This window comes from Eutrigla gurnardus (assembly GCF_963514095.1).
Source record: "Eutrigla gurnardus genome assembly, chromosome: 13".
NCBI lineage: Eukaryota > Metazoa > Chordata > Actinopteri > Perciformes > Triglidae > Eutrigla > Eutrigla gurnardus.
In genome coordinates, this window is record NC_139936.1 from 1,505,011 (window position 1) to 1,526,793 (window position 21,783).

Sequence of the window (21,783 nt, forward strand, 5' to 3'; positions counted from 1 at the left end):
TCCTCTGAAAGGTTCTCCTGGAAAACACTGGTTTCTGAGCTGATACGTGTGTGTGTGTGTGTGTGTGTGTGCATGTTCGTGTGTGTCTCAGGAAAATGGTTGGGAAGTCCCTGATTGCTGGTCTGGTGGTCCTCCTGGTGGCGGCGGTGAGCCTGTTCCTGGGGGTGTTCATGGGGAAGAAGAACCCACCTCCCCCCTTGGACCACTTCTACTCGAAGGCCGCTGTGGCCGCCGACGCGGGGAAGTGTTCGGAAGTGGGGAGGTGAGATGCTCTTCCGTTTCCACGGTGACTGCCGGCCTGGTTTCCTGCGTGCACACATGCATCTGTGCATTTTCAGGGACATCCTGAAGAGGAACGGCTCGGCCGTGGACGCGTCCATCGCCGCCTTGCTGTGCGTCGGACTCCTGAACGCTCACAGCATGGGCATCGGGGGAGGGCTGTTCTTCGTCATCTACGACGCCGCCACGGGTGGGTCATCACTCAAAAAACACAAAAAATGTCTTCCTTTTCCCTAAATTGTGTTTTTTATTTTTACTTTAAATGAGGGTGAAAAACAAAACTTTTTTTCTTTTATTCTTTTTCACTTTATTTGTATCTATTTTTGATTATATTTTATTTGTATTTATTATGTATTTAAAAATAACTAAAAAGGAAAAAAAAATATTTTTGCTTTAATTTTTTTAGATTAAAACTATAAAGTATACTTTTCGTTACTATTATTTATTTATTATTTGTATTTATTTATTATTTGTATTTATTAATTCAAGACGATGACACTGGCCTTCAAGGCCATCAATGGAACGGCACCCGTCTACCTTCAAACACTGGTCAAACCTCATGCCCCGAAGCGAGCACTTGGCTCCTCTACTTCAGCTGGCCGGCTGGTACCACCATCGCTGAAATCAAACAAATGTCGCTCAGCAAAGTCCAGACTCTTCTCTGTTCTGGTCCTCAGTGGTGGAACGAACTCCCGACTAATGTCAGGACAGCAGAGTCACTGCCATCTTCTGAAAAAGGCTGAAGACTCACCTGTTCAGACTTCACCTTGACTCTACATAGCATGACCCACTAACACCCCCCCCCCCTTACCTATAGCACTCTGATCGTAGCACTGTTGCTCTTAAGGTACTACTTTACTCAGATGAGGACCTAACACTTTTTTTAGCTCTTAATTTATCGGCAATGATTCGTTGTGGTTTCTTTGTTTCCTTCTTTTGACAAATGTACTTATTGTAAGTCGCTTTGGACAAAAGCGTCTGCTAAATGACCTAAATGTAAATATTAATTATTATTTAAAAAAAAATAACAACAACAACTCAAGCAGCAACCTGTCTGTCTCTCTTCTGCTCGACAGGGAAGGTGGAAACCATCGACGCCAGGGAGACGGCCCCCATGAACGCCACCGAGGACATGTTCGGCAACAACACCAAGCTGTCTCGTACAGGTAGACGCCAACACACCACCTCCACCACCAGGGAAACACACCAGCATGTTTCTAAGCATATTTTGATGCTTATCGTGCCTCCGTTTCTATGGCGACAGGTGGGTTGTCCATAGCCATCCCCGGGGAGATCCGCGGCTATGAGATGGCCCACAAGAGGCACGGCCGGCTGCCGTGGAAGGAGCTGTTCGAGCCCAGCATCGCGTTGGCCCGACGCGGATTCCCCATTGGGAAGGCTCTGGCCCACGCCATCTCCAAAAGCAAGGACGCCATTCAGGGAGACGCCAACATGTGGTGAGGGTCAAGAGTTCAGCCTGAACAGCTTCCAGATTAGTTCAAGCTGCACTTCGATTTTAGTTTCAGTCCCAGTTCGCAGTCTTTAGCCGAGCTTAACTAAATGTTTAGTGTGCAAGAAACATGAAAAGAAATTAATCTGAATGAAAATCGCTTTTAAAGCCAAGAGAAGTTTTAGCTGCAGTTCCACGAGTGGCCACTGGGAAACACATTCACGTCTCTTAAAGGGATAGTTTGGAATTTTGGACATAAGACCTATTTTCCAACTCAGCCGGTGTGTTTGAGACGTCTGGAGACGTTTTCAAATTTCATTCAGTTCTTCTAGTTGCCGAGTTCGCTTGTGCTATGGCTAGCGCAAGTCAATGGTTCTAGTTAGCATGGCATTAAAAACACTCATACCGACTCCACAGTGCACCCGAGGCAAATCAATTAAAACACTAGACTATCGATGTACATATCTGTGTTGATAGAATAATATTTGAAATAAAACCAACCTTGCATTTTTAAGGATTTATGTCTCAGCAGCAGCAGCAGCAGCAGCGTGTCATACTTCCTAGTAGGCTATGGCAGCGGCGGAGTGATATCACCTAGCACTTAACACACACATAAGTTACCGGTTCTATAATAGTTTGTTTACCTGCTGTCATTGCTACAGACGCAGAGTAGCCTGCAGTGCTTGTTTCTTCAATCTCACAGAAATGGCCACTTTTGGAGAATATTCTGAAACTTTTGAAGACTCAAACCCAACCGTACCTGTACGAGCCTGAATATATAGAGGAAGAATTGCGCGAGAGGGATGCTCAAAGGGCAGAATGTGAACGAGCGTCTGTGGAGACCGAGATAGCCCCCGCTGGAGCTGAGAACCAGGACCGAACAAACGGGGACTGGTGGTGCAAGGAGGGAATCCCCCGCGTCCAAGGGTTTACGGGTCTACGGACGGAGCAGAGGTCTGGGTTTGCGGTGCGTAATTGTGGGTTCGTGGGGCCGTGGGCTGCCCGGTGTTTGAGTGAGCTCCGAGGGCTTTTCAGACAGCCTTGGGGGCTTAAAGGAAAAGTTCGGAATTTTGGACATAGGACCTCATTTCCAACTTACCCGAGGTGATATAGGTCGGTGGAGACCGTTTTCAGCACAATTGGTCCAGTCCTTATAGTTGCACAAGTCACTGTTGCTAAACTGGTGTTGAGCTAGCGCACGTCAACGGTAACATCCAGCCTGTCTCTAAAAACAGCTTTAACTGCTCCGCAGAACACCCGAGACAAATGTATTATGACGTCGGACTATCGATGTACATGTCAGTGTTGGTAGAATAATTAAAAAAACATTTTTAACGCTGCTACGAGTACTAGCTGTCACGACTGTAGGGTTTCGTTTTTACGCACTACTACTAACACGCAAAGTAAAATTCCGCTGCTGCTGAGAAACTAGTCCCTCAAAATGTTTTATCATTGAAAATGCAAGGTTGGTTTAATTTCTAAAATTATTCTACCAACACTGACATGTACATCGATAGTCCGACGTTATAATACATTTGTCTCGGGTGTTCTGCGGAGCAGTTAAAGCTGTTTTTAGAGACAGGCTGGATGTTACCGTTGACGTGCGCTAGCTCAACACCAGTTTAGCAACAGTGACTTGTGCAACTATAAGGACTGGACCAATTGTGCTGAAAACGGTCTCCACCGACCTATATCACCTCGGGTAAGTTGGAAATGAGGTCCTATGTCCAAAATTCCGAACTTTTCCCTTAAGGGCCGACAAATCGCAGTGTTCAGGTGTGTATTTACCGGAGGGATTCCGAGCAGCGCGTCTTAGAGTTTTGAGTCCGACGGAGCAAAGTAAAATTCCGCTGCTGCTGAGAAACTAGTCCCTCAAAAAATGGATAATTCATGCGATGCGAGGATAGTTTTGTTTCAAATATTATTCTATCAACACAGATATGTACATCGATAGTCTAGTGTTTTAATTGATTTGCCTCGGGTGCACTGTGGAGTCGGTATGAGTGTTTTTAATGCCATGCTAACTAGAACCATTGACTTGCACTAGCCATAGCACAAGTGAACTCGGCAACTAGAAGAACTGAATGAAATGTCTTGAAAACGTCTCCAGACGTCTCAAACACACCGGCTGAGTTGGAAAATAGGTCTTATGTCCAAAATTTCCGAACTATCCCTTTAATACATCCGTGGTAGCTTTGTGTTTAATGGAAAATGTTTATTTTTTAAAATAGAAAAAGTATTTTTATTTATTTGTTTAATATTATTATATTTTTATTTGCATTTTTTTTAAATAACTTAAAAATTATTCAGTTTTTCTTTTTTTTAATAAAGCAAAAGTATGCTTTTATTTTTATTTATTTATTTATTATTACCAGACATTTTTCTATTTCTACGATCTAACCTGTTCTTTCCCGTCTTTTCAGCGAGGTGTTCTGCGATTCCCAAAAACACATACTGAAGGAAAACGACATCGTGAAGTTCCCGAAGCTGGCCGACACGTACCAGCGGATCGCGGAGGAGGGGCCCGACGTCTTCTACAACGGCTCTCTGGCGAGGAGCATCGTGGAGGACGTCCAGGCGGCAGGTCTCACCTCTTCTACTTCCTCTTTAGAGAGTGAGACAGGAAAATGCTCCGGCCCTCATCTCCTAACCCTTGGTTGCAGGTGGCATCATCAGCCTGGACGACCTGCTGGACTACCAGCCGGTGCTGAACCAGGACCCCCTGAGGCTGAACCTGGGGGACTACACCATGCACGTCCCCGACGCCCCCTCCAGCGGCCCTGTGCTGGCCCTCATACTCAACATCGTGGACGGTGAGCTGCCGGGTCTCCTCAGGTCGCGGGTTCACGTTCAACCAAACATGCTTCTTCATGTTCAGCAGACATCTTGTTGTTGTTGTTGTTGTTGTTCAGGATACAACTTCACAGGGACCAGCGTTTCCACGGCAGAGAAGAAGACTCTGACGTACCATCGGATCGTGGAGGCTTTCCGCTTCGCATACGCCAAGAGGAGCCGACTCGGGGACCCGCGTTATCTCAACATCACCGACGTGAGCCCTCGTGTTATTATTATGATGATGATGACACATCAGATCTTCACTGTATCAAGGTCAAGGGTCACTTCCTACCAGGTACATCGCCACGGTAACAGATGCTGCACGCTCTGGTGATGTTTGAGATAAGAGATCCACTTGTATGAAAACATGTGGATTGTTAGATAATATTACCTCCAAGCTTTGGGGACTCCAGGTATAAGGACCTCCAGGTCTAGGGAGCTCCGAGCCCTTGGACCTCCAGGTCTAGGGAGGACCTCCAGGTCTCAGGACGTCCAGGCCTCGAGACCTCCAGGTTTAGGGACCTCCGAGCCTCATGAACCTCCAGGTCTAGGGAGGACCTCCAGGTCTCAGGACGTCCAAGCCCCAAGACCTCCAGGTCTAGGGACCTCCAGGCTCAGTAACTTGTGTCTCCTGTCCTCAGTTGATCCTCAACATGACCTCAGACTACTTCGCCGACGGCATCCGGAGCAAGATCACCGACGACACCACGCACCCGGACAGCTACTACGAGCCAGACTACTTCGTCCCCGACAACCACGGGACGGCTCACCTGTCCGTCATCGCCGAGGACGGCAGCGCCGTGGCGGCGACCAGCACCATTAACCTCTAGTAAGGTCCAGTTTTCAGAAGATCTCCTCCAATCACCCGTCAGGCCGATCATTACTCACAACTGATTGATCGATTTTACGTCCGCAGCTTCGGGTCCAAAGTGATGTCGCGGTCTACCGGCATCATCTTCAACGACGAGATGGACGACTTCAGCTCGCCGTACATGACCAACGGGTTCGGCATCCCGCCGTCGCCCAACAACTTCATCCAACCAGGTGTGGCTGGACGAGTTCTCAGGTCCAGGTCCAGACTTGTAGATGAGTTCTCAGGTTCAGGTCCAGACTTGTGGACGAGTTCTCAGGTTCAGGTCCACAAGTCTGGACTTGTGGACGAGTTCTCAGGTTCAGGTCCAGACTTGTGGACGAGTTCTCAGGTTCAGGTCCAGACTTGTAGATGAGTTCTCAGGTTCAGGTCCAGACTTGTGGACGAGTTCTCAGGTTCAGGTCCAGACTTGTAGATGAGTTCTCAGGTTCAGGTCCAGACTTGTGGACGAGTTCTCAGGTTCAGGTCCACAAGTCTGGACTTGTGGACGAGTTCTCAGGTTCAGGTCCAGACTTGTGGACGAGTTCTCAGGTTCAAGTCCAGACTTGTGGACGAGTTCTCAGGTTCAGGTCCAGACTTGTGGACGAGTTCTCAGGTTCAAGTCCAGACTTGTGGACGAGTTCTCAGGTTCAGGTCCAGACTTGTTTCTGGTGATGAGGAGGTGATGATGTCACCGGCCACTCACTGGTCCTGGATCTGTCAATGTCAGGAGTCTGATAGCAGCTCACTTGCAGCCTCTTCTTCCTACTCCCCCTTCTCCTCTTCCTCCTTCTCTTCTTCCCACCCTCCTCCTTCTCTTCTTCCTCTTCCTCCCCCTTCTCTTCCTCCTTCCTCCAGCTGATGTGAGCAGGTGTCATACTGATTTCCAGGAAGAATAAAAGTATTTTAGTGTGTTATTATTGAGTATTATTATTGTGATGGCGTTGTGATGTCAAAGGTTAGAGGTCAAACCCCCGTTGCTTGTGTTCAGGGAAGAGGCCGCTGTCTTCCATGTGTCCCACCATCATCTTCGACAAGGATAACAAAGTCAAGATGGTCGTCGGAGCGTCGGGCGGCACCAAAATCACCACGGCGACGGCCTTGGTACGTCTGAGTCACACGCACCATCGTCACCTCCATCCGGCAGCCAATCACAGCCGGGTATTCTTTCCTGTCTGAAACAGGTGATCCTCAACTCGCTGTTCTTCGACTACGACCTGAAGAAAGCCGTGACGGAGCCGCGAGTTCACAACCAGCTCAACCCTAACATGACGGTGGTGGAGCAGGGCTTCGAGAAGGTGGGCCATGTGTGGAAGTTCCTGAGACATATATATATATACATATATATACATATATACATATATATACATATATATACATATACATATATACATACATATATATACATATATATATATATATACATATATATATATATATACATATATATATATATATATATATATATATATATATATATATATACATATACATATATATATATATATATATATATATATATACATATACATATATATATATATATATATATATATATATATATATATATATATACATATACATATATATATATATATATATATATATATATATATATACGTATATATATATATACGTATATATATATAAAGATCAAATCAGACGATATGCCAGCTAAATTTAATCAAAATCGAGATAAAAAATAAATAAATAAATAAAAACAGAAAAACCCCACAAATCTCCATCGTTTGTTGGCGTTAGATGAAATGTAAGATGATCACCGAAGACATTCGGGTTCATCCTCTGGGGACCATGAAGGTCATGAATGATCAAGTTGGTTTTCATGGTGCAAAAAGATGAACATCATCATCACAAACACATAACTGATGACTTTGATATGTTGACCTCTAACGTGGACCGTGTGTGTGTGTGTGTGTTACCATGGCAGAGCGTCCTGGAGGGTCTGGTCCAGAAGAACCACGTCACACAGCTGCTGCCGACCCCGGACTCCGTGGTCCAGGCGGTGGTGCGGCAGGGGGAGCGTCTCTGCGCCGAGTCCGACCCCAGGAAAGGAGGCTATCCGGCCGGGTACTGAGCCGGGACTTGGGGGTCCTGGACCTGGTTCTCCTCAGAGACATTGGGACCCGGGACTTCAGGGTCCTGGACCTGGTTCTCCTCAGAGACATTGGGACCGGCGCTGGCACTCGAGGCTCAGAAAAGACGCCGCGTTGAAGCTACGGAGACACTTTAAAAGAACACAACCTCCTTTTTGTCAAACTCAAACTATTCATTTTCTTCTTCGGGCATTATTCTGGAGTTTGGGAGGAAAACAAGGAGGTTACACATAAATACATCTATTTTATGTTTGACACAATATTACAAACAAAACAATAATCAGGCAAATAATAAATATTCTAATAAGAGAGAGAAAAGTCTTCGGTTTCATCGCCGTGTAATTTTAGATGAGAACCTGAGTGGTTTTATTTATTTTATTTTATACAAAAAAAATAATGATTGTGAATAATTGGACACTTGTCTGTGAAGGGGGGAGGGGGAGGGGGGGGGGGGGGGGTGACGATGAATCAACCAATCAATAAAGAAGCAGCCGTACAGTGATTAGCGATAAGGAACCCTCAGGTTGTTTCCTGTTCCCAGACGTCGACCTTCGACCTCAGAGCGACCCGACTGTTTGAACTGTAAATGTTTAATATCGAGTAGGGGTTAGACGTGAATGTATGGTGTATTCTGAACAAAAATACATTTGCAGATATATTTTTCTAAACATGCATTGTTCCTATGCCATGTTTGTTGCCATGCTTGTTATTAAACATTTTTTTTGAAACAGAGATGTAATATTTGAAGCACACAGAATCCCTCCGGATGTTTCTGTGCCGAGTATTTGGGGCGTGAAATCACATATTGCTCATATGTTCCTGCAGCTCGTCATATTTTTCTTCCTCATCTGTTTTTTTCACACTGAAACTCCGTTTGATCAATGAATAACTAGTTTTTAAGTAGAAAATTTTACATTTTCACTGCTAGCTTAAAACAGGTAACCATAGCAACCACTCACAAAATAACCCAGTGGAGAAAAATACAGCCTGAGGAAGTATGACACTTTGATAAATTCAATCATGCTACAAAAACGTTAAAATACCCCGCTGCCCTGATGGGAAACCCTGTTTTTAGGACTAATTACAGTCAAGAGGAGGTAAACAAACTGTGAGCAGGACTCAGGACCCCCGAAGAGACCGACCCCCGTTTTACTTTCACTCTCCAGTGAGTTTTAATCAGCATTCAGTAAACGTCTGCACTCACATGAGCAAAACGGAGGAACCAAGCACCAGAAAAAAAAACAAATAAAACCAAACGAATCCCGTCAGACGGACTGAAAACAACTTATGATGAACAAGAGGTTTATTTTTTTCTTGAAAACAAAACGTTGCAGCGGACTCCAGCTCAGGACACCTGAATGCAACGTTATCACCCTGAATCCTTCCTCATGGGCCGCATCAGACATGCAGCATCGGGTGTGATGTCACCGCCGGGGCATCATAAATGTAAATGTCTGTCAGGCCTGGTCTGAGATATGAATCATCCAGGCCACGCACGGAGCTGCAAAGACTTCCACAACGGTTTGAATATTTACAAATTAAAAGCTTGACGGAGGCGGGACAGATCTTTGCCGCTACCTAGTGGTCAGCGGCTGAGACTCCGGTTTGTTGGAGTCAGAGTCTCATGGAGACCGGCGGCGCCGGAGACTGCAGCTCCTGGTCCAGCAGCCTGAAGTGCATGGCGCTCTTGTGGCAGTGGGAGGTGTGGCCCAGCGAGCGGTGCAGCAGAGCCTGCAGGTGGTGGACGTCCCGAAGACGCTCCTTACAGCTCAGCCGCGAGAAGTAGGACGCCGCCTCGTCCAGCGTGTCCACCGCAGAGGCCGCCAAACGCACATCTGCAGGCGAGACAAGCAGCGGCGTGTGGAATTCAAACACTTTCCAAGCAATTCAAGGTGCATTTCCATGCTTTTCCAGCCCCTTCCAGCTGTGGTAAACTCCATCTTTGTACCAATCCAATGGTCAGTATTCAGTCTACTTATTCTGTCACTTGTTCATCACATTAAATGAGATGTTATTGTCCTCTAAACAACCAACATGATGTTTGGAGACAGCTTTTTACAGAAGGACCACAAATGAAAGGAAAACTAATTCCACTAACAGATCCACAGAAATATAATCACCAACTATTTTCATCATCTGTTCATCATCAAAAGTCATTTTTCATAAAGAAATGTCAGAAAATGCTGTTTTCAGTCCCTCAGATATGGAGATCTTCTTTCCTCGGTGGTGGTGCGAGGACGTTACCTGCTTGCCCTCGTCCATCAGGCCTGAACCCAGCCACCGCCATCTGACAGCGGGCCGTCAGCAGCAGGGCCCGGCCCTTGTCCATGACCGAGCCGTGGGCCAGAACGGGCTCGAGGGCCTGGTGGAGGACGCTTAGAGCCAGCTCAGGGACTCCTAGCATCAGCTGCAACAGCAGAGACAAACCAGTTTTTAGATATTTGCATATAAAGTGTGTGGAGCTCCGGCTTTCTACAGTGGCAGCGGCTCACCTGAGTGAAGGCCAGGTGGAGGATGGTCTCGGAGGCCAGGGCCTGCAGGTGGTGCTGCCTGGCCAGAGCCAGGGCCTGCAGGAGGAGGGGGAGAGCCGTGGGGAAGCCGGACGACTCCCAGTGGAGCTCGGCGGTACAAAGCATGACTCTGGAGAGGAGAGAACACGCAATGTTGGAGCTGCAGGGTGTTTGGTTTTCAGCGTTGACGTCACGCCAGTACTTCTATTTGACTATCTCACTGCTAGATCCCATTAAAATCCCATTATTCTAATTTTCCATGACTAATCCAGGACATCCTATTGAGGACCTGCAGGCTCTGGCAAGGAACCAACGTCGCCATGGTGACGTCACCCGTTTATAATTCAAGGTCAACTTTAAGGTTAAGTGTTAAAGTCATCTTAGTAGCTAACTAGCATTGGTAGCGTGGTAGCGACCTGTCAATGCAGGTAAGCCCCGCCCCCTAAAGCATCCCCTGCTTTCTGGTCTGGTGGACTCTAAATGGACCATAATGTACTAAATGAACATCATGCTGGATTGAAGAAGACTTGAAACTAGAGATTGAGACCATAAACTCATGTTTACAATGTTTACTGAGATAATACATCAAGAGAGAAGTAGGACCATTTTCTCATAGACTTCTATACAACCAGAGAGGAGTCGCCCCCTGGTGGCCAGCAGAGAGAAGTAGGACCATTTTCTCATAGACTTCTATACAACCAGAGAGGAGTCGCCCCCTGGTGGCCGGCAGAGAGAAGTAGGACCATTTTCTCATAGACTTCTATACAACCAGAGAGGAGTCGCCCCCTGGTGGCCAGCAGAGAGAAGTAGGACCATTTTCTTATAGACTTCTATACAACCAGAGAGGAGTCGCCCCCTGGTGGCCAGCAGAGAGAAGTAGGACCATTTTCTCATAGACTTCTATACAACCAGAGAGGAGTCGCCCCCTGGTGGCCAGCAGAGAGAAGTAGGACCATTTTCTCATAGACTTCTATACAACCAGAGAGGAGTCGCCCCCTGGTGGCCAGCAGAGAGAAGTAGGACCATTTTCTCATAGACTTCTATACAACCAGAGAGGAGTCGCCCCCTGGTGGCCAGCAGAGAGAAGTAGGACCATTTTCTCATAGACTTCTATACAACCAGAGAGGAGTCGCCCCCTGGTGGCCAGCAGAGAGAAGTAGGACCATTTTCTCATAGACTTCTATACAACCAGAGAGGAGTCGCCCCCTGGTGGCCAGCAGAGAGAAGTAGGACCCTTTTCTCATAGACTTCTATACAACCAGAGAGGAGTCGCCCCCTGGTGGCCAGCAGAGAGAAGTAGGACCATTTTCTCATAGACTTCTATACAACCAGAGGAGGAACTAGGAAACCCACTATGTTCCAGTATTGTGCAGCCCTCGTAGGAGAGTTAACTCTCTCCAGGAAGCATGTGACGTCTTCCTACCTGATGACGACCTCCGTACATTTGGTCTTCTCACAGCCGGCCTGCAGCCGCTGTAAGATGCTGTACGCCTCGGTGCTGCGGTTCAGAGCCTTCAGCACCTGAGCTTTCCTGTCAGCAGAACGACACGGCGTTAGATCTCCGACCAACCACACATGTGAGACGTCCATGGTGAAGTTCAGTCCTGTTACCTGTAGAGACCTTCGGTCTTGTTTAAGGCGGAGATCGCCGTCACCAGTGGCTCTGCCAAATGATACTTCCTTTCATTCATGTGTCTCTCAAACTGGATCTTCAGATCACACAGCATCCACAGCTGAAGTGGACATGTAGATGAATGCAAAACATATTATTTGTTGTTGTGTATTTCAAAATAAGAAGCAGCAACTTGTAAACGGGCTAAAGAGCAGAATTTGACCTTATTTTATATACTGTGGAAGCTTTTTAAAAAATGCCCCTCTGACATCTTCCCACTAGTGTGTAACGGAGCGAATACTTTACAACCGATGACATCACAGCGAGAGTGGAGATTAATTCACTTAACATTTACTCTTATTATTTTTGCCTTAATACCTGGAATTTATTTAATTTTTTCAGATATATAAAATAGTCAAAACTAGTAGAGAATTGAAAAAAAATGTGATCGTACATGAGCCAGATCACAATGCATGCTGGTTAGATTTGTGTCTGACTTAATAATAATAATAATAATAATAAAGGCTATTTATATAACTTAGAGACGCTGGTATAGACGAGGTAATATAATCTGAGGCATCAAATAGAAGCATTACAACTTTTTTATCCGTTACAGCCTGAAAGCTTTTCTCTGCAGTTACAGCTCTTTGCCTTTGAGGGGCAGCACTGAGAAACGGTAAGGAAACCCACCTTGGCGTGCTGCGAGTGAGGAGGAAACTGTTCTTTGAGATGCTGGAGGATCTCTGAAACGGCACAGTACAGGCCCTGCAACCAGAGCACACAACGTAGACCGTGAACTGGGAAAGAAGACCCGGTCCCGGCCTATCACCACCCTGCATCGCTGGGTCACGTGACTCGAGCAGCGGGGCAGAGAGCCGACCCGCCGACATCCAATTAAAAAAGGTGTTACCTGCTCGGCGTGCAGCTCGGCCAGGTGGCAGAGGGCCACGGCGAACGCCTCCGTGTTGTTCTGCTGGACCCCGAAGTTCACCGGCTCCAGGCTGCTCATGTTGAGGAGCAGCTGGGCCTGCTGCAGCGCCATGGTGCTGCACGGGACACATGACACACCGTGAAGGACTTCTGAGTCCGCCACACACACACACTCTTTATCTTGGCGTTTGCACATTGGAAGCCTGGAATGTTAACTCATGCATCAGCACGTTTCCACAGAGATAAAATTGAATACTGGCGAGGAGGAGGAGAAGGAGGAGAAGGAGGTTACGCGCCAGTAAACTGTGCGTTGGCGTGGCAACCCGAGGAGCCTGACCTCTTGCCGTACATCCTCCAGATGGACGTGGTCTGAGCCAGGCTGATCTCGATCAGCTCCGACAGACTGTGCTTCCAGTGCAGGATGTCCGTGTCCTTCAGCGCGTCCATCAGGTTGTGGGCCGTCTTGCCCTGCGTCGCCCCCTGCTGGACCAACGACTGAATGCCCAGAGAGGCCAGGTACTGCAGCAAAGAGAGAACACGGTTCAGCCATCACAGTGGTGTTTCATGTATCCGAGTTCAGGACACAATTATTGAATCAAAGACAGAATTAGTGTTTATCTGACGTCCAACGTGTAACAGCTAAACATCATTATTAGAATGAAGAACACCTCGGTTACCGTATTTTAAGATCGCTTCAGTTTCTCCACAGAATTTGAATGCAAGAGAAGAGCTAAAACACGGATTTCTACTACTTTCTAATTACAATTATTATGTAGTTTTGTTAAATATGTGCACATTATGAGCGGGGGCATGTGATCCAAGAGAGGCTCGACTGTTCGAGGTCGGGTTGAACTCACCGGGAGGCAGAAATGACCGGCCATTTTCACCGAGTCCTCCGTTAACACGGTGCTGTCGGATCCCTTCATCTGCTCCAGCGTGTAGAGCCAACTCTGATGATGGACGACACAAAGAGAGACGGACGTGAGGAACCATCAGTCGTAGGTCAACGACTTCACAGCTGGAGGACATAAAGGTTTTACCAGACAGTGCTGCAGGCAGACGTGGTCGTTGGACTCCTGGGCGATGCGGATCGCCTCCTGGAGAGCTAGATCAGCCTGCTGACTGAGGACAAAGAACAGGGAGGACAGCTCAAATTCAAACACTTTCCAAGCATTTCCAGGTGCATCTCCATGCTTTTCCAGCCCCTTCCAGCTGTGGTAAACTCCATCTTTGTATCAATCCAATGGTCAGTATTCAGTCTACTTATTATGTCACTTGTTCATCACATTAAATGAGATGTTATTGTCCTCTAAACAACCAACATGATGTTTGGAGACAGCTTTTTACAGAAGGACCACAAATGAAAGGAAAACTAATTCCACTAACAGATCCACAGAAATATAATCACCAACTATTTTCATCATCTGTTCATCATCAAAAGTCATTTTTCATAAAGAAATGTCAGAAAATGCTGTTTTCAGTCCCTCAGATATGGAGATCTTCTTTCCTCTGTTCTATCATAGATGTCATCACATACAACATTTCAAGCACTTTCAAACCTTGAAAACACAGCAGTAAAGTTCCAGTGTTTTCAAGGATTTCCAGCACCGTGAGAACCCTGGCTGTGGAAGCTGTGTGACTCACTAGTGGCCGAAGCGACAGTGCAGGCTGGCCAGGTTGAGGGCGGCGTAGCGGAGGCTGCGGCCGTAGCCTTCGTCCCCGTTGCTCTTCCCCTCGTTTCCAGACAAGATGAGCCGGTCGAAGTAATGCAAGAGGCTGTGGGCGGAGAGGAAGATGTCCTGGACTCGGATGCTGTTCAGGTAGTTCAGGTAATGCTGAAGAAGAAGAAAGAAGACGTGATGAAGAAGCCCCTCCCTCCTCTGCTTGTTTATATCGTAGGGATGGTTAAGAGGAGCTCACCGCCTCGGCGAAATCAGGATTAAACTTCAGCATGTTGTTGAGCTCCTCCTGCAGCCCGGCGGGCTTCAGAGCTTTGTTCTCGTCGTTCTTCAGCAGATACGCCTGCACAAACACCCGGAAAAGCCCTCAAAAAAAGGTTTGGGTCAAATTATGCACTTCCTGGACTTAAACACTCACCTGTCGTGCAAGAAAGTACTCGGCTTGTTTCTGTGACAGCGGCCCTCTGCTTGGAGTGTTGTCGTTTCTAGAGACAACGTAAAACACAGGAGAGCTGCTTTTAACATCAACAGTCTGCCAGTCACACGGCTGTAAGGGGACACGCTTTCAATCTCTCTCAATAAAAAGGCAAAACGGCCCAAAATAATGCGCTCAAAACTTAAAAACGGCAATAGAACATCACTAAAATTGTTTTGCGTCACAGATAAGACCATTGTTTTCATGTGAAAAACGTCTAAAATAAGGTCATCATAAATCAAAAGGTCTTTTAACAACAACGTTGTGTGTTTTTATATTACATGAAGCTTCCTGTATTTTCTTTTTTTTTTTGAGAGAGAAAAACAGTTTTTTAATCGTCCCATCTCGACTGCAGACTTGAATAAATAAAAAGGTGATGTTTAAAGCTTTGGTCAGATTTGAAAAAAGCATTCCGCCTCCCCCAACCAAGCCCCTCCCCTCAGTGCTCCATGATTCGACGAGACGAGGGGATTGGATGGAGGGTACGAGCCAATGGGAGGCTTCCGGAGCAATGGCTCCCATTGGTCAATTTCTATGCAGGCCTACGGTGATAGACTGATGGATTTCTTTTTAATTCCAGATCGTAGACCATAGCTTTAAACCCTCAGGTCTGTCCCTTCAAAGTAAAAGCACCACATCAGAGTTTTTTTTCCAGGCGTCACTGACCGGAGCTCCGACATGTGCAGCGGCGTGTCCAGCTCCTCCCGGTCCAGCCGGTCCCCGACGGTGTCCTCCGTGCTGGTCAGGTCCATCTCGGAGTCGTCGGCGGCCAGCGGCGGCGCCTGGCCCTCGGCCGGCTGTCCGTAGTGGCTGTGGAAGTAGTGCTGCAGGGACTTGTAGAGCTTGTAGACCTGACTGAAGGACAGCTTGTTGTAGGCCAGCAGCATGTGTCTCACGAACAGACCTGAAGGGAAAAAGCAAGTGAGACACGGCTGGACGAGGCCGCTCGACGATCACGCACATTAGCGTTGGCGGCGCTCACCCACGACGCTGGTTTTATACGCCTCGGAGTCGAAGGCCGTGAAGGGAGTGGGGAGGGTGGAGAAGAACAACTCCATGTCTTTGAGCTCGCCGTCGGCCATTTCCTGCAGCCTTCCAGAGGAAAGATACACATATTTAACGTTATTAAGATATTTATAGAGATACATACATGGGGAGCTGCTCTCTTTAAAGGTTTTTAAACTACACTGAAGGATTTGGAGGAAGTTCTATCAGCTCGTAGATGCTTTGACTGAACTGAGTGTCTTTTTTCTGTATATGTAATTACTTGGTAACGAATACTTGTATTGCTACCAAATACATGACAATAACAATCTTGAATCTGATGCGGATCCATGGCTGGTCTGGGATCAGTAGATGGACCAGGAGACCCTGAAGGCACCAGCAGTTAAGTATCATCAGCAGTGACCTCACAGTAATATTAATATCCATCAGAGCCACATGATACCTGAGTTTAACAGCGTAGGCAGTCTGAGGGCAACACTCCTCCACGGTCATCAGGAACTGGCCCAGGCTCAGGTCTGGACCCTGGTGGACCCCACATGAAACAGAACATGCAGCTATGAGAACACCCGCGACAACACGTATGGAAGATAGCAGACGTCACAGCAATGAGGGCTCCTACACCTTCTCCAAAGTCACATTCAAGCACTTTTCAAGCACTTCAAGGTGCATCTCCATGCTTTTCCAGCCCCTTCCAGCTGTGGTAAACTCCATATTTGTATCAATCCAATGGTCAGTATTCAGTCTACTTATTATGTCACTTGTTCATCACATTAAATGAGATGTTATTGTCCTCTCAACAACCAACATGATGTTTGGAGACAGCTTTTTACAGAAGGACCACAAATGAAAGGAAAACTAATTCCACTAACAGATCCACAGAAATATAATCACCAACTATTTTCATCATCTGTTCATCATCAAAAGTCATTTTTCATAAAGAAATGTCAGAAAATGCTGTTTTCAGTCCCTCAAATATGGAGATCTTCTTTTCTCTGTTCTATCATAGATGTCATCACATACAACACACATTTCAAGACCTTTAGTCTACATCCAAGCACTTTCAAACCTTGAAAACACCACACTAAATTCCAGTGTTTTCAAGGCTTTCCAGCACCCTGATGAGGACCAGCGTGACCTCTGACCTGCTGCAGCGGCAGGATGAGCTTGTTGAGCCGGCGTCTCTCCGGCAGCGTCGTCTTGGACGCGGTCATGTCGTAGAGCAGCGCGAGCACGGAGATCTTGTACGGGGTCACCCAGTCCTTGATCCCGAACACGTTGGCGTGCACGACTCCGTTCGTCATCATCGGGTTGAAATACAGACTCTCGTGCACGCTCGCCATGGTTTTGGGAAGGTTGTGCGTTTAGACCCCGACGGAGGAGAGAGAGAGAGAGCACACCGAGGTTTACCTTCAACGTTATGACGTCAGCGAGCAGCCAAATGACAGCTGGATACCAGCAGTGACGTCAGCTAGCTAGTTAACGTGTCCGTAACCAGCTAGTTAACGTGCCCGTAACTAACTGGAATGAACGGTCCCGTTAGCAGCTAGCTATAGCTACAGTTACCGGTAGCTAGGTTACCGAGTTTATCCGCCGTTAAACGGAAACGACACACCGAGTTTACGTCGCAGCTTCGTGACTGATGAGTTAAGAACGGAAGCGTCCCGGTTGTTTTCCTTCACGTAGTCCGGTTTGTTGTAAACATGCCGACGCCGACAGAAGTCGCCTCTTTTGCTTTCAAACCGCCCTCCCTCTGTCCCCTGAAAATGACGTCATCAAGAGGCGGTGCTTTTTTTCTTCATTTAAACTTTATTGTCAGATTTCAAGGGAGCAGCACAAAAACAAAGACATTTAAATACTACTGTGTGTGTGTGTGTGTGTGTGTGTGTGTGTGTAAATTCTAAATAATAATTACAATAATAATTAAATTAAATAAATACTACTACTACTACTACTAATAATAATAATAATACTAATAATAATAATCATTATTATTATAAATAATATATATATATATATATATATATATATATATATATATGTGTGTGTGTGTGTGTGTGTGTGTGTGTGTGTGTAAATTCTAAATAATAATGACAATAATAATTATAAAATAAAGAAATACTACTACTACTACTGCTACTACTACTACTAATAATAATAATAATAATAATAATAATAATAATAATAATAATAATAATAATAATAAATACTACTAGGCCTAAGTAACTACTACTACTACTACTAAGTTAAAAAATAAAATAATAATAATTATATAACTTTGAAATGACTTTGGCTATTTTTAGATGTCATGTTCATGTCCATGTGTCCGCAGTCATGGAAACATGATCTCACTGTAGAAATAAAGACACCTGTATTTTTTGTGTGGGGAGGAGTTGAAGATGCTCACGACAGTACACTTTATCCACAAGATGGCAGTGTTGAACTAGCAGCTCATACAGTGTGCCAGAAACCAGGACCAGGTTTGGGAGAGATGAGAGAGCACCAACACCCCTCCACCACCTCCCACCTCTCTGCCTGTCTCTCTGGGTGAGCTGAAGTCAGTGGATGCTGCACAGTGACACCTGTCACAAAGCTCAAATGAATTGACTGTTAATGCTTCTGTCAATACACGAGTCGCTGTCAGCCAACATAACCAACTGTACGACTGCACACGACTTCCTAGTCTTGTGTGTTGTGTGCACAACAAACTCGTGAAAGAAAGTGTTTTCCTCAGACTTTAATCCCTCCATCTGCAACTGTGTTATCACAGAATTAAGCCCATAATAACTACAAACATTATTCAACTTGGACCAGCAGGCAACCTCCTGTTCTGAAAAGTGAAGCCGATTCTAAAGTGCCTTAAACTGTCGTTCTCCCTCTCTCTGCTGGCCACCAGGGGGCGACTCCTCTCTGGTTGTATAGAAGTCTATGAGAAAATGGTCCTACTTCTCTCTGCTGGCCACCAGGGGGCGACTCCTCTCTGGTTGTATAGAAGTCTATGAGAAAATGGTCCTACTTCTCCCTGCTGGCCACCAGGGGGCGACTCCTCTCTGGTTGTATAGAAGTCTATGAGAAAATGGTCCTACTTCTCTCTGCTGGCCACCAGGGGGCGACTCCTCTCTGGTTGTATAGAAGTCTATGAGAAAATGGTCCTACTTCTCTCTGCTGGCCACCAGGGGGCGACTCCTCTCTGGTTGTATAGAAGTCTATGAGAAAATGGTCCTACTTCTCTCTGCTGACCACCAGGGGGCGACTCCTCTCTGGTTGTATAGAAGTCTATGAGAAAATGGTCCTACTTCTCTCTGCTGGCCACCAGGGGGCGACTCCTCTCTGGTTGTATAGAAGTCTATGAGAAAATGGTCCTACTTCTCTCTGCTGGCCACCAGGGGGCGACTCCTCTCTGGTTGTATAGAAGTCTATGAGAAAATGGTCCTACTTCTCTCTTGATGTATTATCTCAGTAAACATTGTAAACATGAGTTTATGGTCTCAATCTCTAGTTTCAAGTCTTCTTCAATCCAGCATGATGTTCATTTAGTACATTTTTACTTTCCCTCCCTACATGTTACAAATACATACAAATATCTGTCTTTCTACTCCTCACGTTAACAGACTTGTTACTTTAGTTTTAATGTATTTGAGGGGAATTATTGAATATTATTTTTCTCATTTATATGAGGAGAGATTCAGTTAGCCTTGTAAAAAAAACAGTTGAAATGTCCTTCGTACTTTGTACTTTCTACTTTGACTAGATTTCAGAGTACGTTTACACTTTTTCTCAAGTAAAGAAGTAGAATCGGTACTTCTACTTTCACCTCAGAGTCTTTTTGAACACAAGTATCAAGTATGAGTACTTCTACTAGGAGAGAACGTCTGGACTTCAGGCTGGAACTTTACTTGTGAAACTCACTCACTATCATCTTTCTCACACTTTCTTTCAACTTGTTCACCTCTATGACCTCCATAAGTAGCACATTTGTGACTTTTTTTCTCAGAGTATTGCCCCCCTCTCTCGGCTCTGTTTTTTTTTCTCCAGTTGCCCTGAAAGGCCGTCGTTCAGCTACTTTGTGATCTCAGCCACCAACAAAGTGTTTAAATCTCTTCCTCCACTTCCTGCTGGTGACAGGAAGCCAGCGAGGTCGATGCTTTCAAAAGGTCATTTCCTCGACCTTTCACAAACACGATGATGCCACATGGAGACGGTGATGTTTCTTATTCCCCGACAGCAGGAACACCGCCACGTTGTTTCGCTCTCCGAGCGCCGTGGCACCTTTTTAAACGGGATGATTGTGTGCTTTTCCCTCTCGCCTCTCCCCTGTTTGGGCTCTTCATAGATTACCAGAGCTAAACGTATCGCGGCTCGTTGGAGGAATGACAAACCGACTGTGTACACTGACCCTGGCTCAGCCTTCTGCTGCTTACTCAGTGTCTCTAAATGGATTAAGTTGTCAGTCGGACGGCCCATCTGAGATTTTTTTTAATATCCAGCCTGCAGGTCCATCGAGCTGCCGTCTGCCAAACGCCATCAGAGGGATTTTACTCGGCTTTTATTGCAACTGTGCTCCGTTAGTGATATACGTTAGTGAGATACGGCCGTGTCCTCGTGGTTCCTGGAGGCCGTCGCACTGCTGCATTAATAACACGCTGAGGAGAGAGAATAAGAGGTATATCATCACCACAGCGAATATTAGGCTTCATAACTGTAATTCATGGCACATGCCAGGCAGAGGGATTTAGATCACTTCTACTATTTAAAAAATCTTCATCTTCCCCAAAAAAAATCTCAATTCTGGACACGACCCAACTAAAAACCACAAAAAAGCATCTATACCCTTGTGGTCAAATATCTTTTGGGATTGCCCAATAATTCAAGGGTTAATAAAATGATGGGATTAAATATCTCTTTTGAGTCCATGTTATATTTGTTAGGGGTTCTACCTAAAGAGAGATATGGCAGGGGACAGAGAAACATAATGAAAATACTGGCCAAGAAGAGGATAACGGTGACCTTTGACCCGGTGGACACAGAGGTTGAGAAGAGTTTATAGGATGGAACAATATTTATAAATATATATATATATATATATAATATATAAAAGTGAGAGGACGGAGCATCAATGACAGACAGACCTCCTCGTCTGTAACTGCCTGTCTCACCCTCTTCATGTGGACCTGGACCTGGACTTCCTCTGTCCGTGGTGCTGAACGCCCGTCTGGTTCTGGGAGCGTTTGGATCCGGTTCCTTGTGAGCTCGTGGACCTCGTTGTCTGGGAGACTGCGTTTGCTTTGTTGAGCCTGTTTGTTTATTTTGTTATGCTGAGGAGATAAACAGAGACTGTTGCATGCTGGTCCTGACGGCGCCGCCAAGCAACACGCAAATTCATCAGAAACGTTTTCATCCTCAACCACAGACGTCAGACAATGAGTCGCTTGGTTTATTATTATTATTATTATTATTATTATTATTATTATTATTATTATGTTGAGGTCAAATGACTATAAAGGCCCTTTATCTATTAATGAGCACATGATTCTTCCTTCCTTCCTTCCTACCTTCCTTCCTTCCTTCCTACCTTCCTTCCTTCCTTCCTTCCTTCCTTCCTACCTTCCTTCCTTCCTTCCTTCCTTCCTTCCTTCCTTCCTTCCTTCCTTCCTACCTTCCTTCCTTCCTTCCTTCCTTCCTACCTTCCTTCCTTCCTTCCTTCCTTCCTTCCTACCTTCCTTCCTTCCTTCCTTCCTACCTTCCTTCCTTCCTTCCTTCCTTCCTTCCTACCTTCCTTCCTTCCTTCCTTCCTACCTTCCTTCCTACCTTCCTTCCTACCTTCCTTCCTTCCTTCCTTCCTACCTTCCTTCCTTCCTTCCTTCCTTCCTACCTTCCTTCCTACCTTCCTTCCTTCCTTCCTTCCTACCTTCCTTCCTTCCTTCCTTCCTTCCTTCCTTCCTACCTTCCTTCCTTCCTTCCTTCCTTCCTACCTTCCTTCCTTCCTTCCTACCTTCCTTCCTTCCTTCCTTCCTTCCTTCCTACCTTCCTTCCTTCCTTCCTACCTT

The 21,783-nt window shown here is 46.0% G+C and overlaps 2 protein-coding genes across 2 annotated transcripts; one reads left to right on the plus strand and one right to left on the minus strand.

Annotated features, from left to right (window-relative positions):
- Window positions 1–95: 95 nt before the first annotated feature.
- On the plus strand, window positions 96–7,553 carry ggt1a (gamma-glutamyltransferase 1a; the record flags this gene model as incomplete). Its single annotated transcript, XM_084025237.1, has 12 exons — window positions 96–262; window positions 339–469; window positions 1,356–1,445; window positions 1,544–1,736; window positions 4,153–4,313; window positions 4,393–4,542; window positions 4,642–4,778; window positions 5,206–5,393; window positions 5,481–5,608; window positions 6,406–6,518; window positions 6,599–6,712; window positions 7,363–7,553. The coding sequence occupies 12 exons, from the start codon at window positions 96–98 to the stop codon at window positions 7,507–7,509; spliced, it is 1,719 nt and encodes a 572-aa protein (XP_083881363.1). The 3' UTR covers window positions 7,510–7,553.
- A 1,284-nt stretch (window positions 7,554–8,837) lies between these two features.
- anapc5 (anaphase promoting complex subunit 5) lies at window positions 8,838–17,482 on the minus strand. Its single transcript, XM_084025220.1, has 17 exons — window positions 16,882–17,482; window positions 16,182–16,261; window positions 15,717–15,826; window positions 15,401–15,638; window positions 14,678–14,744; window positions 14,501–14,602; window positions 14,225–14,415; window positions 13,621–13,702; window positions 13,438–13,530; window positions 12,918–13,099; window positions 12,561–12,696; window positions 12,341–12,415; window positions 11,650–11,771; window positions 11,462–11,569; window positions 10,021–10,168; window positions 9,773–9,935; window positions 8,838–9,363 (listed from the first exon to the last, which is right to left on the minus strand). Exons 1-17 carry the CDS (start codon window positions 17,077–17,079, stop codon window positions 9,143–9,145), a joined length of 2,316 nt encoding a protein of 771 aa, XP_083881346.1. The 5' UTR covers window positions 17,080–17,482; the 3' UTR covers window positions 8,838–9,142.
- Between the last annotated feature and the right edge of the window lie 4,301 nt (window positions 17,483–21,783).

Coding starts and splice junctions, on each gene's coding strand:
- anapc5 (XM_084025220.1), bottom strand. CDS start 17,079: ATGGCGAGCGTGCACGAGAGTCTGTATTTCAACCCGATGATGACGAAC. Junction 11,772..12,340: donor CTCACTCGCAGCACGCCAAG/GTGGGTTTCCTT, acceptor TGTCCACTTCAG/CTGTGGATGCTGTGTGATCT. Junction 9,936..10,020: donor TCCACCTGGCCTTCACTCAG/GTGAGCCGCTGC, acceptor CTGCTGTTGCAG/CTGATGCTAGGAGTCCCTGA.